We start from the raw sequence: 14400 nt of genomic DNA, 5'->3' as shown, positions 1-14400 counted from the left end.
TACCAAATATGATTCATAAATGTCCTCGTTGTTGCTCCTGAGCAATGTTTTATGGCTAAGTTATGCAAATGCAAAAAAAAGTAGTTTCTGAAGATTTCAAATTGAGACCAGTCAGCTAAGGGAGACAACCTAACAGAAATCATCAGTCCTTCCCTGGAAAAATTATCTTGTCACAAAATTGAGGAAACAATAACTGCCCAGATGGACTATACAATGACAAAATGGCAAATGTTTTAAGGATTTGAGAATTTGATCATTTAACATACTTTGTCTTTATAAAATCTACCCAAGAAAGGATATTAAAATTATCATAAGTAATTTGAATTGTAAGATAGACAAAGAGGATACATTCAGGCCAACCATTGTTAAATATAGCTTACGTAATGTGTCTAAATAAATTACCTGATCAACATTATTAGTTCATTGGATTCATCTCTCCCTTCAGCTGTTTATCATTGAATAATTATTTATACTTTACAAACAGATCTCTTTCCCTCTCCTCATACTCTTTTTTCCCATTTTCAAATGGTTTATTAATGATGGTTCACATATTTACTCCGTTTGGTAATTCAGTATACCAACTTAATATGGCATTCTCCTTAATTATTGTTTTCTAATATATCCTAAACATTACCCCCTCCCCAATGCAGATTTGATTCCAATCAAAGAATTGTCACAGTACATAGTGTGTCCACCAGAATGTAAGCATGAAATTTCATTGGGACATGGTATTTTCTCCTCCCCCGCACCAGATAGTTGACAGATCTTACATTGCCATCAAACACTTGCTTTACCGGCAAGTTTACCAACCATTGAAATCACTATACCACTTTTGTTAACTTTGCTCACATGTTCTTGAAATATTAATGTTGGCTTCCTTTTGAAAATCTTCATTTTTAATACAATTTTGCCTCGGATACTAATTTGTTCACATTCATATTTTCCTAATTTTCTTCAGAACTCTTGTATCTGTGGATTCGATTTCTTCATTTTCAGTTCACTTTTTTCTCCAAATGTTTAAAACTGGATGTTTGAACACTAGTTTACTGCTAGTTAGTGTCTGAGCTAATTTATCACTTACTCCTTACCAAGTTATTCAAATGGCTCCTGATCATGTCAGCTTTATTTATTCTGTTATCTGTTTCCATATTTGATTTGACATCTTTGCTAAAAATTTCTCCTAAATAACTGAAATGTTTTCTTGTTCTACAGGTTCTGTGTTGACAATACAGTTGATATTTTCCGTCTTCCTGCTTATTTTCAGTTACCTTTTTACTAATTTTATTATCAAATCTATTAGCACAAGTCATTCAGTTTAGATACAGTCCTCAAAATTTGTGCTCAGATTTACTTAGAAGATTAACATTGCCTGAATGGTTTATCTCCAATTGTGATATAAGGTTTAAAAGCTGTCTTCTTTCACAATGTGATCCATATAGATATTGAATAAAAGTAAGTATAGCATGCAGCCTTGCCTTAACTGATTTTACATCAAACACTCTTCATGTATGTTAATTATACTGTCCTAATTGCTAACTTAAGAGTAGGCAATATATTGTACTGTAGAATGTTCTGTTCAAATTTAAGTGGTGAGATGGTTCTATAGAATGCAAAATTAGTATGCCATTTTGATGTATTTAATATAGTCATTGTTATGTTAGATAACACTGACTTCCTCTTTCCCCTTTTTTAATACACCAAGGATGCTGATAGCTTTTAAATAGCTTGGGTTCCTTTTTTTTCGTTTAAAATGTCTTATTTTTGTGTACTTTGTTTTTGTTTATGGAACACTCCAGAAACAGTTTATTTAGGAAAGTATTAAAAATGAATAGTTCATCTTTAATATTAGGTTTTTATTGTGAGTATATTATTTTGGCCACTAACTTAATTTTAGAATAAGATTACACTAAGTTTTTTTATGGACCAATGAATTTAATGATAAATTATGCCAAAAAGTTTCACCAACTGGGCTGTTTGGTGTCGCAATTTCAAAGAAGCCACAGTGGTTCTCAGTTCTGAAAGCAGCCTAAACAGAAATCAAGGAATGATCCTGCCTGACATATGGAAAATCCTAATAAGATTGCTAAACTTGCCAGAATTTAATTTCACTGCAAACTACAGAGCGTTCATTCACACACAACAATAACTAATAAAACACATGCACTCCATGCATATGATGTTCCGTGTCTTTTTAATTTATGTTATATTTCATACATTTGTTCTATGTACCAGCGACTTTGAGTTGGCTTTACCGTTTGTATGCCCTGAAGAAGCCAAACAGCCCAGTTGGTGAAACTTGTTGCCATAATTTATCATTAAATTCATTGGTCCATAAAAACACCCAGTGTAATCTTATTCTGAAATTAAGTTTTTCTTTTATTTTTTTGCATCTTTACTCATTTATCTTTTTAGTTATGATTTCATCTTTTCCATAATTTTAGCCATAATGGCAACAATGATATTCTTTTAGTCATATTAGTGACTTGTAATTTAATTTTTTTAATTTATTTTTTAAGCAACAGCACCCACTCAGTTATTTCCGAGCCTGAGTATTGGATTTATCTGCTTAATTATTGTTATAAAAAATATGACAGATGTGATTTTTCTTAAAAAAGCATACTTCAAGTATAAAGCTTTCAGTCTTTTACTGAAAATAAGAAACAAGCACATTTTTTTGATTACCAGTGACATGAAAATATCTGGATTTAATTCCTCTTGTAGTAAAAGAGGAACTTATAAAGGTTTCATAAATTGAGTCAGTCTATTTGTTTATTCATGCTTTCTTTTCTGTATAGACTTTTTCTTTTTTTATTAAAATTGCTGCAATGATGATTCTGAAATCTGACCTGTCTGAATATGTGATTTAATAAGTTCCCTCTAAGAAGAACTGAGCAGTTTGCACAACCGTTTGTTTGTATTTTTTGGTGTGTATACATTTAATATTTTATTTGTTATATACTTTTTTTTTTTGATTTATTTAAGAAAAGGCACAAAATCTAAGTTTTCATTTTTTCATTTTAGGTGATGTTTGAGAAATATCAGTTTGCTGGAACTTACGTTGCTATCCAAGCAGTTCTTACTCTTTATGCACAAGGTATGTATGTATATCAACTGGTATATGTTCAATAAGTCACTACTACCAACATCACGAAGAAAGTTATTTTAAAATTGTAGAAGATAAATCGCATGTTTCAAAATGGTATTTTGCTATTATGTCATCAATATAAAATAGCTCATTTTTTGATTTAGTGGCATAAAATAGTTAGGATGAATTAACAGACAACTTAATAAATTCAATGTTTTGCTTCTGTCATAACATGTCTGAACTATAAGAATTGTAACATGCATATAAGCAATACAAAAACAGGTGGAATTGACTAAACTGAAGCTTTACATCCTAAGAGGGATGCAGTTTATGGGCACTGGATAGGCAATCTTGGTTGTTAGCAGGAAATCTTAAGATGGAGAGTTTCACACAACCATATTTATTTTAATTAGGTTGGTTTCTAAGATCTTCTGCTGATTTGTGGAATCAGCAGTAGATGTTAAAAACCTCAATAAATGTGGTTGTGTACAACTCCAGAGAGAGATTTGAAAATATTTGTTAGTCCTCTTACCTAACAACAAAAACTGCTTATTGGCCCCATAAAGAGACTTTAGGATTTCACTTTAATCAGGTCTACTTTTTTCAAGAAACTTGTTTGCATTCTACAATTCTTGTATTGTATCCACAATAATGTCTTTGTGACAGGCAAAATGTTGGATTCATTAAACCATTTTTAATTCATTGTACTGCTCTCTTTTGTTGTATTAAACTGAAAAATGAGCTTCAACCAGCACTTACACCTAAATATATGATTCAAATTGGCACACAGTAGAAATACCTCAAAAAAAGTCCTCCACTTCTTCCTTAGTAGAACCTTCTATGGGATCAGTAACAAATGTTTCATTGTCCCGTTCCCCATTCTGATATTTGCTCACATCATTCTTCTTGATATTGCCTGCCATTCAAGAAGATTATTCCTCCCATTTAGTTTAATACTATCGCTTTCTTTTTCCTGATTGTTATTATTTGAATGTAACATCTTGTATTTGTTGCTTTAAAAAAAAAAAAAAAATCTCGCATGTTTTTGTCTTTGTTTTGGTAGCACCTGTGTTGATCTGGTACTTATCCAATTTTTCTGCTACTTCTGTTTCTTTTCAATTGATGTGCTTTACATTAATAGTACCAATCCTGAACTCTACTGAATATCAGTAAAGTTTAGGATTGGTTCAGGATTTGGGATTTGTTCTATTAGTTGACTTTTCACTTTTTCCTTGGTTCCCTAACAAAAATAATGGAAGCCTTGTTTAACCTGGTGATGACCTAGTTAGAATAACTTCTATTGGATTCTGCAGTCATTTTACATATGGTTTAAGCCAATAAGAACACAGTTTGGTTGGCTAAATCACAAATTGCCAGCCCATCCTCATTCACTCACTATCCAGCTGGATATCTAATAGGGTACACCATGAGAAGGTGAAGTTTGTACATTTTAGAAGCCCAGTAAGTTCTTCGTATTCCTTCAAAGGCTGTGTTAATATCTCTGCCCCTGACGTTAAGCACCCCCCAAAACATAAAAATGACATAATGTAAATACGAATTATTATTAGCTGTCAATTTTTAGGGAAAGACAATGTATGCTATTATATTAATTAAAAAACTTTAATTAATACTTCCTATATTTCGGTAATGTTACATTACCATCTTCAGGGAACATAAAAGTAATGATATGTGCACACAGGCACTAACACTGAAGTTGGTCCTAGAGTCCTAAAAGGTGGGCTAAATTGGGTAGTAGTCTTGGCTATTGGGCTGATGTTCTAAGATTGCAAGCTTCCCATATTTGGTGCAGTCTTATGCATCCAAAACATCAGTTTTGGATGCATGAGACTGCACCAAATTATTAGATTACTATCCAATTTAGCTCACTACGTGGCAACTTTTAGGACTCTAGGAACGACTTCAGTTGTTGTTTTCAGCCATATTTTTTCAGTGTTAGTGTGCCTGCATGCACATATCATTAATTTTATGTTGCCTGAAGATGGTAATGTAACATTACCGAATTATAGGAAGTATTAATACAGAGACAAATGTAAGAAAGCTAAACACAGTGTAAAACTAGCTAAACAAAAGTCATGGGAGGACTTTGGCAAGAACATAGAAAATAAATATCAAGAAAGTGGTAAGATATTCTGGAGATTGTTGAAGAAACTTAGAAATCGAGGAAAGAGTGTTGTAAAAGGAGTTAGAGATGATAAAGGTGACATGAAAACGGGAGAAAAAAGATATCCTTCAAGTATGGAGTAATTACTTCAAAAAATTGCTAAATGAAACGAGCAGTGATAGCACAGTGGTAAAAAACGCTCAACACGCATACAGTCAGGAATACATATCCATACTTGAAGTAGAAAAAAAGCCATCAGAGGCTTGAAATGTGGAAAGGCAGCAGGAGTAGATGATATTCAGCCAGAAATGCTGAAGTATGGTGGTATAAGAGTCTTACAGTGGCTGCACCATAGTTCAGAAAGCCTGGACAGAGGGACAAATTCCCGATGATTGGAGTAGAGCTCTCATAGTACCCATATAAAAAGGGAAATAAAACTGAATGTGAGAATTACAGAGGTATTTCCTTACTGAGTGTTCCTGGCAAGATCTATGCAAGTATACCTGAGAAACGGTTGAGAAGAATTGTGGAAGAAAAGCTTGGTGAAGAACAAGCTGGATTCAGGCCAAATAGAGGCTGTCAGGATCAGATCTTCACTTTACGACAAATAGTCGAGAAAGCATGGGAATATAACAGAGATCTGTATTTAAGTTTTGTCGATTTGGAAAAGGCATATGACAAGGTGCCAAGAGAGAAGCTATTCAATATGCTACAGTTATATGTTATCAATGGGGCATTATATCAAACAATACTTAGTCTTTGTTTTGTTGTACGTCAGCAGTTAGAATTGAAGGAAATACGGTAAGATGGTTTAATGTTAAATCTGGTGTGAGACGATGTACATTATCCCCTCTGCTATTCATTATTTATATGGATCACATTATGAAGGAAAGTGATATTAAACATGATATCAAAATTGGCAGTATTAATGTCAGCTCTTTGCTTTATGAGGACAATGTTATACTTCTAAATAAATCCGCTACAAGTCTGTAAGATTCCCTGAGTAAATTGCATAACTGTTGTAATGGATATGGTTTGAAGGTTAGCAATACAAAGACAATGAAAATAGACAGAATCTTTGAAAATGTCAACTGCGTTTTTAACGGAGAACCTGTGGAACAAGTAAAAATTTCAGCTACTTAGGTATGATTTTTAGTGAAGATGGTAAACTAAATATGGAAATAGGCAACAGAAACAACAAAGCTGGTGTGGTAGGAAGTCAATTGATGTGGAATAAGAGAGAAATTAGTCGGAACACTAAATTAGCTGTATACAAGACAGTGTTCAAACCAGTTTTAACTTATGGATCTGAGAGCTGGGTCAGAAGAAAAACACTTGACCGAAGACTATGAGAGTTCCGCAGATATGAGAGTCCTGAGAAAGATTATAGGCGTGAACAGATGGCATCAATGGCAATATCATATTAAAATCGAGGATATTAGAAAAGAACTTGACATTGTCAGCATCCAGGAATGCGTTAGCAGAGCTAATCTCATGTGGATGGTCACTTAAATAGAATGGGCGAGGAAAGATTAGCAAAACAAGTGTTCTCTGCCAGGTTGGCAGTTAAACGACCCAGAGGAAGACCAAGATATAGGTGGATTGATACGGTACAAAGTGCCTTAAACGATAGAAATATAAGATCTGATAATGTTGGAGTCTTGACAAGTAACAGACTGATTTGGAGGAAAATTGTTGATAGGAAGTTAGTAATGATGTAAATTTTTCATGTAATACTATCATATCTTGTACACACCTTGAGGGTACATGGCAGGAATTTGATGATGATGATGAAGTATTAATTAAAGTTTTTTTTTATTAATATAGCAGTATATGTTGTCTTTCCCTAAAAATTGTCAGTTATGTATCACCAACGTATAAGTTTATCTACAAGAATTATTATTAGATTCAATACAAATTATGTACATATAAGATATAGGATCCTCGTTCTTATAAAAAAGCTATTGGTGATGTTAAAATAAAATAATAAATTATTCCCACAGTGACATGTTAAATCAATCTTGTATGGAATGCATTTCACCAGCTGCATTGGTTGAATGTTTTTTTTTTAATGAAACATTGATGATGTTAAAAGTTTAATGGAGTAAAAAAGCACTAGGAGAGGATTCAAAATAATATTTAATTCCAGTATTTCATCATCATCATCATCATCATCAAATTCCTGCCATGTACCCTCAAGGGGTGTACAGGATATGACAGTACTACATGAAAAAATTACATCATTACTAACTTCCTATCAACAATTTTCCTCCAAATCAGTCTGTTACTTGTCAAGACTCCAACATTATCAGATCTTATATTTCTATCATCTAAGGCACTTTGTACCGTATCAATCCACCTATATCTTGGTCTTCCTCTGGGTCGTTTTCCTGCCAACCTGGCAGAGAACACTTGTTTTGCTAATCTTTCCTCTCCCATTCTATTTAAGTGACCATACCATCTGAGATTAGCTCTGCTAACGCATTCCTGGATGCTGACAATGTCAAGTTGTTTCCTAATATCCTCATTTTTAATATGATATTGCCATTGATGCCATCTGTTCACGCCTCGAATCTTTCTCAGGACTCTCATATCTGCGGTCTCTAGTCTTTGGTCAAGTGTTTTACTTCTGACCCAGCTCTCAGATCCATAAGTTAAAATTGGTTTGAACACAGTCTTGTATACAGCTAATTTAGTGTTCCGACTAATTTCTTTCTTATTCCATATGAATTTATTCAATTGACTTCCCACGATACCAGCTTTGCTGATTCTGTTGTCTATTTCTATATTTAGTTTACCATCTTCAGTAAAAATTGTGCCTAAGTAGCTGAAATGTTTTACTTGTTCCACAGGTTCTCCATTCACAACACAGTTGACATTTTCAATGATTCTGCCTATTTTCATTGTCTTTGTCTTTTTATTGCTGACCTTCATGCCATATCTATTACAACAGCTATTCAATTTAGTCAGAGAATCTTGCAGACTTGTAGCGGATTTATTTAGAAGTATAACATCATCCGCATAAAGCAAAGAGCTGACATTAACATCTCCAATTTTGATATCAGGTTTAATACCACATTCCTTCATAATGTGATCCATATAGATAATGAATAACAGAGGGGATAATGTACATCCTTGTCTCACACCAGATTTAACATTAAACCATCTTCCTGTACTTCCTTCAATTCTAACTGCTGACTCACAACTCAAATAAAGACTAAGTATTGCTTGATATAATGCCCCATTGACACCATATAACTGCAGCGTATTGAATAGCTTCTCTCTTGGCACCTTGTCATATGCCTTTTCCAAATCGACAAAACTTAAATACAGATCTTTGTTATATTCCCATGCTTTCTCGACTATTTGTCGTAAAGTGAAGATCTGATCCTGACAGCCTCTATTTGGCCTGAATCCAGCTTGTTCTTCACCAAGCTTTTCTTCCACAATTCTTCTCAACCGTTTCTCAAGTATACTTGCATAGATCTTGCCAGGAACACTCAGTAGGGAAATACCTCTGTAATTCTCACATTCAGTTTTATTTCCCTTTTTATATATGGGTACTATGAGAGCTCTACTCCAATCATCGGGAATTCGTCCCTCTGTCCAGGCTTTCTGAACTATGCAGTGCAGCCACTGTAAGACTCTTATACCACCATACTTCAGCATTTCTGGTCGAATATCATCTACTCCTGCTGCTTTTCCACATTTCAAGCCTTTGATGGCTTTTTCCACTTCAAGTATGGATATGTATTCCTGACTGCATGCCTGGTCAGTGTTTTTTATCACTGTGCTGTCATCACTGCTTGTTTCATTTAGCAGTTTTTCAAAGTAATTACTCCATACTTCAAGGATATCTTTTTCTCCTGTTTTCATTTCACCTTTATCATCTCTAATTCCTTTTACAGCACTCTTTCCTCCATTCCTAAGCTTCTTCAACAACCTCCAGAATATTTTGCCACCTTCTTGATATTTATTTTCTATATTCTTGCCAAAGTCCTCCCATGACTTTTGTTTAGCTAGTTTTACACACTGTTTAGCTTTCTTACATTTGTCTCTGTATTCTGTAAGAGTAAAAGCTGACTTATTTGCCAGGAACTTTTGATATGCTTTCTTCTTTTCCTTCACTGCCTCTTTAACTTCCTGTGTCCACCAGGGAGTTCTGATTTTTTTATCTTTGCACACAACCTCACCACATGCCTCTCTGGCAGAATCAATCAATGTTTCCTTCAGAGTTTGCCACTGAATCTCCAAGGTTTGATTCCTGTTCTCAAACTCTTTCATTTTCTTTTCAATAATATTTCTGTATTTTAGTCTACAGTTTACATCTGAGAGCTGCTCAACTTTTATTCGCTTTAAAACTTTCTTACATGTTATTCTTTTCAATATGAAATTCAATTTTATCCTGCTCAAGACTAAATAGTGATCACTTCCAATTTCAAATCCTCTGTACACTCTGGTGTCCTGCACCAGGGAGAAAACATCACTATCAACAATAACATAGTCAATGAGACTTTTCTTATTCCTAGCCTCTTCTCTCCATGTGAATTTGTGCACATTTTTATGTTGGAACATGGTGTTAGTAATAACCAGTCCATGTCCTGAGCAGAAATCCAACAGATATTTGCCATTATTATTAGCTTTGCTCTTTTCTCCAAATTTTCCCAAAATATTTTTGTAAGTCTCACAATCATTTCCTACTCTACTATTTAGATCCCCAACAAGGACCAACTTTTCATTTTTCATTGTGTCAGTTGCTTTTTCTAAAGCCTCAAAAAATTCCTCCACTTCTACCTTAGTAGAACCTTCTGTGGGACCATAGGCACAAATAAGTCTCATTGTCCAGTTCCCCATTCTCATATTTGCCCACATTACTCTACTTGAGACTGACTGCCATTCAAGAAGATTAGCCTCGTATTTTGTGTTGAATACTATGGCTACTCCTTCTTTTCCTTGATTGTCATTGCCTGAATATAACATTTTGTATTTATTGCTCAGAAAGATCTCACCAGTTTTGGTCTTTTTTGTTTCAGTCACCCCTATTATGTCGATCTGGTACTTATCTAATTCCTCAGCTAGCTCCATTTCTTTGCCATTCAGGCTTCTTACGTTGATAGTACCGATCCTTAACTCTGGTGATGTTGAGTTGGGGTTTGTTTTCAGATTTGTTCCAGTAGCTGACTTTTCGCTGTTCGCCCTGGTTCCCTGGCGAAAACAGCGGGGGCCTTGTTTAACCGGGCGACGCCCCAGCCGGCATGAAATTTTGTCATGTTGTACCATCATTTTTTATTTTGGTTTAACCAATAAGAATACAATTTGGTCGGCTAAATCCCAAATTGCCAGCCCATCCTCGTTCGTTCAGTATCAAAGTAGATACCCAACAGGGTGCACCACGAGAAGGTGAGGATTGGACATTAGGTCAGAAGCCCTGGTCGGTTCTCCGCATTCCTTTAAAGGCTATGTGGAGGTCTCCTCTCAGTTATACAGCTTTGACCCTTAAGCACCCCCAGTATTTCATCACAATCATTTATTTTTTAATTTCAGGAATTATTTTTGAGCTGACGCTTTTAAAATGTTAAAGAGAGTAGTATACATTCCATATTAAGATTCGCTGAGAGCTCAGATTGCACTGAGCTAATGGTTACATTGGTAGCAGTAAAAACAGTGCATGTAACTATGATCTGTTCACACAATAGAGCAAAACTGGAACTCTTGTAGATATGGAGGGGTTTTGGATTTGTCTTGATTTTTTAATTTAATGCAAATATGTAAAATTCCAGTATCCCAACATCTTTTAAGAAAGGACAGCCAGTTTAAATTGCCTAGAAAATCAAAGTTTCAGATTACCATATGGTTTTACCTTGTGTGCTGTCTCTTCACCATGAATAATCAATATCCATGTTTCAAGGCTGATGGGTTGGGGAAACTCATGTTAAAATTTTAATGGAATGAAACAACACTAGGAAAGGATAAAAATAATATTTAATTCTTCCAATATTTCATCTTGGTTACAGAAATATTGTCAGTGAGTACAAACTGAGACTTGAAACAAATACACAAAGGTAGCACAAAACAAATCAAAGACATGGACGAGAACGACTACAGTCCTAACTAGGATCTCCAAGTATTAATGTTTCCTATATTTTGGGAAGTGCTTAAGGGTCAAAGCTGTATAACTGAGAGGAGACCTCCACATAGCCTTTAAAGGAATGCGGAAAACCGACCAGGGCTTCTGACCTAATGTCCAATCCTCATCTTCTCGTGGTGCACCCTGTTGGGTATCTACTTGGATACTGAACAAACGAGAATGGGCTGGCAATTTGGGATTTAGCAGACCAAATTGTATTCTTATTGGTTAAACCAAAATAAAAAATGATGGTACGACATGACAAAATTTCATGCCTGCTGGGGTGTCGCCCAGTTACACAAGGCCCCCGTTGTTTTCGCCAGGGAACCAGGGCGAACAGCGAAAAGTCAGCTACTGGAACAAATCTGAAAACAAACCCAAACTCAACATCACCAGAGTTAAAGATCAGTACTATCAACGTAAGAAGTCTGAATGGCAAAGAAATGGAACTAGCTGAGGAATTAGATAAGTACCAGATCAACATAATAGGGGTGACTGAAAAAAAAAGAAAAAAAAAACTGATGAGATCTTTCTGAGCAATAAATACAAAATGTTATATTCAGGAAATGACAATCAAGGAAAAGAAGGAGTAGCCATAGTATTCAACGCAAAATACGAGGCTAATCTTCTTGAATGGCAGTCAGTCTCAAGTAGAGTAATGTGGGCAAATATGAGAATGGGGAAATTGACAATGAGATTTATTTGTGCCTATGGTCCCACAGAAGGTTCTACTAAGGTAGAAGTGAAGGAATTTTTTAAGGCTTTAGAAAAAGCAACTGACACAATGAAAAATGGGGATCAAAATAGCAGAGTAGGAAATGATTGTGAGACATACAAAAATATTTTGAGAAAATTCGGAGAAAAGAGCAAAGCTAATAATAATGGTAAATATCTGTTGGATTTCTGCTCAGGACATGGACTGGTTATTACTAACACCATGTTATAACATAAAAATGTGTACAAATTCACAAGGAGAGAAGAAGCAAGGAATAAGAAAAGTCTCATTGACTATGTTATTGTTGATAGTGATGTTTTCTCCCTGGTGCAGGACACCAGAGTGTATAGAGAATTTGAAATTGGAAGCGATCACTATTTAGTCTTGAGCAGGATAAAATTGAATTTCATATTGAAATGAATAACATCTAAGAAAGTTTTAAAGCAAATAAAAGTTGAGCAGCTCTCAGATGTGAACTGTAGACTAAAATACACAAAGATTATTGAAGAAAAATGAAAGAGTTTGAGAACAGGAATCAAACCTTGGAGATTCAGTGGCAAACTGAAGAAAACATTGATTGATTATGCCAGAGAGGCATGTGATGAGGTTGTCTGCAAGGATAAAAAAAATCAGAACTCCCTGATGGACACATGAAGTTAAAGGGGCAGTGAAGGAAAAGAAGAAAGCATATCAAAAGTTCCTGTCAAATAAGTCAGCTTGTGCTCTTAGAGAATACAGAGACAAATGCAAGAATGCTAAACACTGTGTAAAACTAGCTAAACAAAAGTCATGGGAGGACTTTGGCAAGAATATGGAAAATAAATATCAAGAAGGTGGCAAAATATTCTGGAGGTTGTTGAAGAAGCTTAGGAATGGAGGAAAGAGTGCTATAAAAGGAGTTAGATATGATAAAGGTGACATGAAAACAGGAGAAAAAGATATCCTTGAAATATATGGAGTAATTACTTTGAAAAACTGCTAAATGAAACAAGCAGTGATGACTGCACAGTGGTAAAAAAACGCTGACCAAACATGCAGTCAGGAATACATATCCATACTTGAAGTAGAAAAAGCCATCAAAGGCTTGAAATGTGGAAAATCAGCAGGAATAGATGATATTCGACCAGAAATGCTGAAGTATGGTGGTATAAGAGTCTTACAGTGGCTGCACTGCATAGTTCAGAAAGCCTGGACAGAGGGACGAAATCCCGATGATTGAAGTAGAGCTCTCATAGTACCCATATATAAAAAGGGAAATAAAACTGAATGTGAGAATTACAGAGGTATTTCCCTACTGAGTGTTCCTGGCAAGATCTATGCAAGTATACCTGAGAAACGGTTGAGAAGAATTGTGGAAGAAAAGCTTGGTGAAGAACAAGCTGGATTCAGGCCAAATAGAGACTGTCAGGATTAGATCTTCATTTTATGACAAATAGTCTAGAAAGCATGGGAATATAACAGAGATCTGTATTTAAGTTTTGTCGATTTGAAAAAGGTATATGACAAGGTGCCAAGAGAGAAGCTATTCAATACGCTACAGTTATATGTTGTCAATTGGGCATTATATCAAGCAATACTTAGTCTTTATTTGAGTTGTAAGTCAGCAGTTAGAATTGAAGGAACTACAGGAAGATGGTTTAATGTTAAATCTGGTGCGAGACAAGGATGTACATTATCCCCTCTGTTATTCATTATCTATATGGATCACATTATGAAGGAAAGTGGCATTAAACATGATATCAAAATTGGAGATGTTAATGTCAGCTTTTTGCTTTATGCAGATGATGTTATACTTCTAAATAAATCCGCTACAAGTCTGCAAGATTCTCTGACTAAATTGAATAACTGTTGTAATAGCTATGGTATGAAGGTAAGCAATAAAAAGACAAAGACAATGAAAATAGACAGAATCATTGAAAATGTCAACTGTGTTGTGAATGGAAAACCTGTGGAACAAGTGAAACATTTCAGCTACTTAGGCACGATTTTTAATGAAGATGGTAAATTAAATATAGAAATAGACAACAGAATCAGCAAAGCTGGTATGGTAGGAAGTCAGTTGAATAAATTTATATGGAATAGGAGAGAAATTAGTCGAAACACTAAATTAGCTTCTAGTAGTAAGACTTATACGTTGGTTAGACATAACTGGTAATTAATTTACGGAATTTACGATGTAGTCGGTGTTCTCACTAAAGCCAAACCTCCAAAATCCAACTTATCCAAAAACGAATATACAGCTCTACAAGAATTAAAAAACAACAAAAAAATAGTAATCACCAAAGCTGATAAGGGAAGCGCCACTGTGGTACTCAATCAAAAAGACTACAAAGGTAAGCTAAATTCTTTAA

At 34.8% G+C, this 14400-nt stretch overlaps 1 protein-coding gene across 1 annotated transcript in view; it reads left to right on the top strand.

Moving 5' to 3' along the window:
• The window catches only part of Arp2 (Actin-related protein 2), a 119422-nt gene that overhangs the window by 36119 nt on the left and 68903 nt on the right, over nucleotides 1-14400 (top strand). Inside the window, exon 4 of the mRNA XM_090399715.1 lies at nucleotides 3022-3094. Within this exon, the coding sequence (XP_090255841.1) occupies nucleotides 3022-3094 (73 nt within the window). The remainder of the gene's footprint in view (nucleotides 1-3021; nucleotides 3095-14400) is intronic.

Source organism: Typopeltis vanoorti, chromosome 10 (assembly GCF_054136105.1).
Source record: "Typopeltis vanoorti isolate ZY-2024b chromosome 10, IOZ_Tvanoo_1.0, whole genome shotgun sequence".
In the NCBI taxonomy this organism is placed as follows: domain Eukaryota; kingdom Metazoa; phylum Arthropoda; class Arachnida; order Uropygi; family Thelyphonidae; genus Typopeltis; species Typopeltis vanoorti.
Note: the sequence above shows the minus strand (reverse complement) of the source record. Positions and strands in the feature narration are given on the sequence as shown.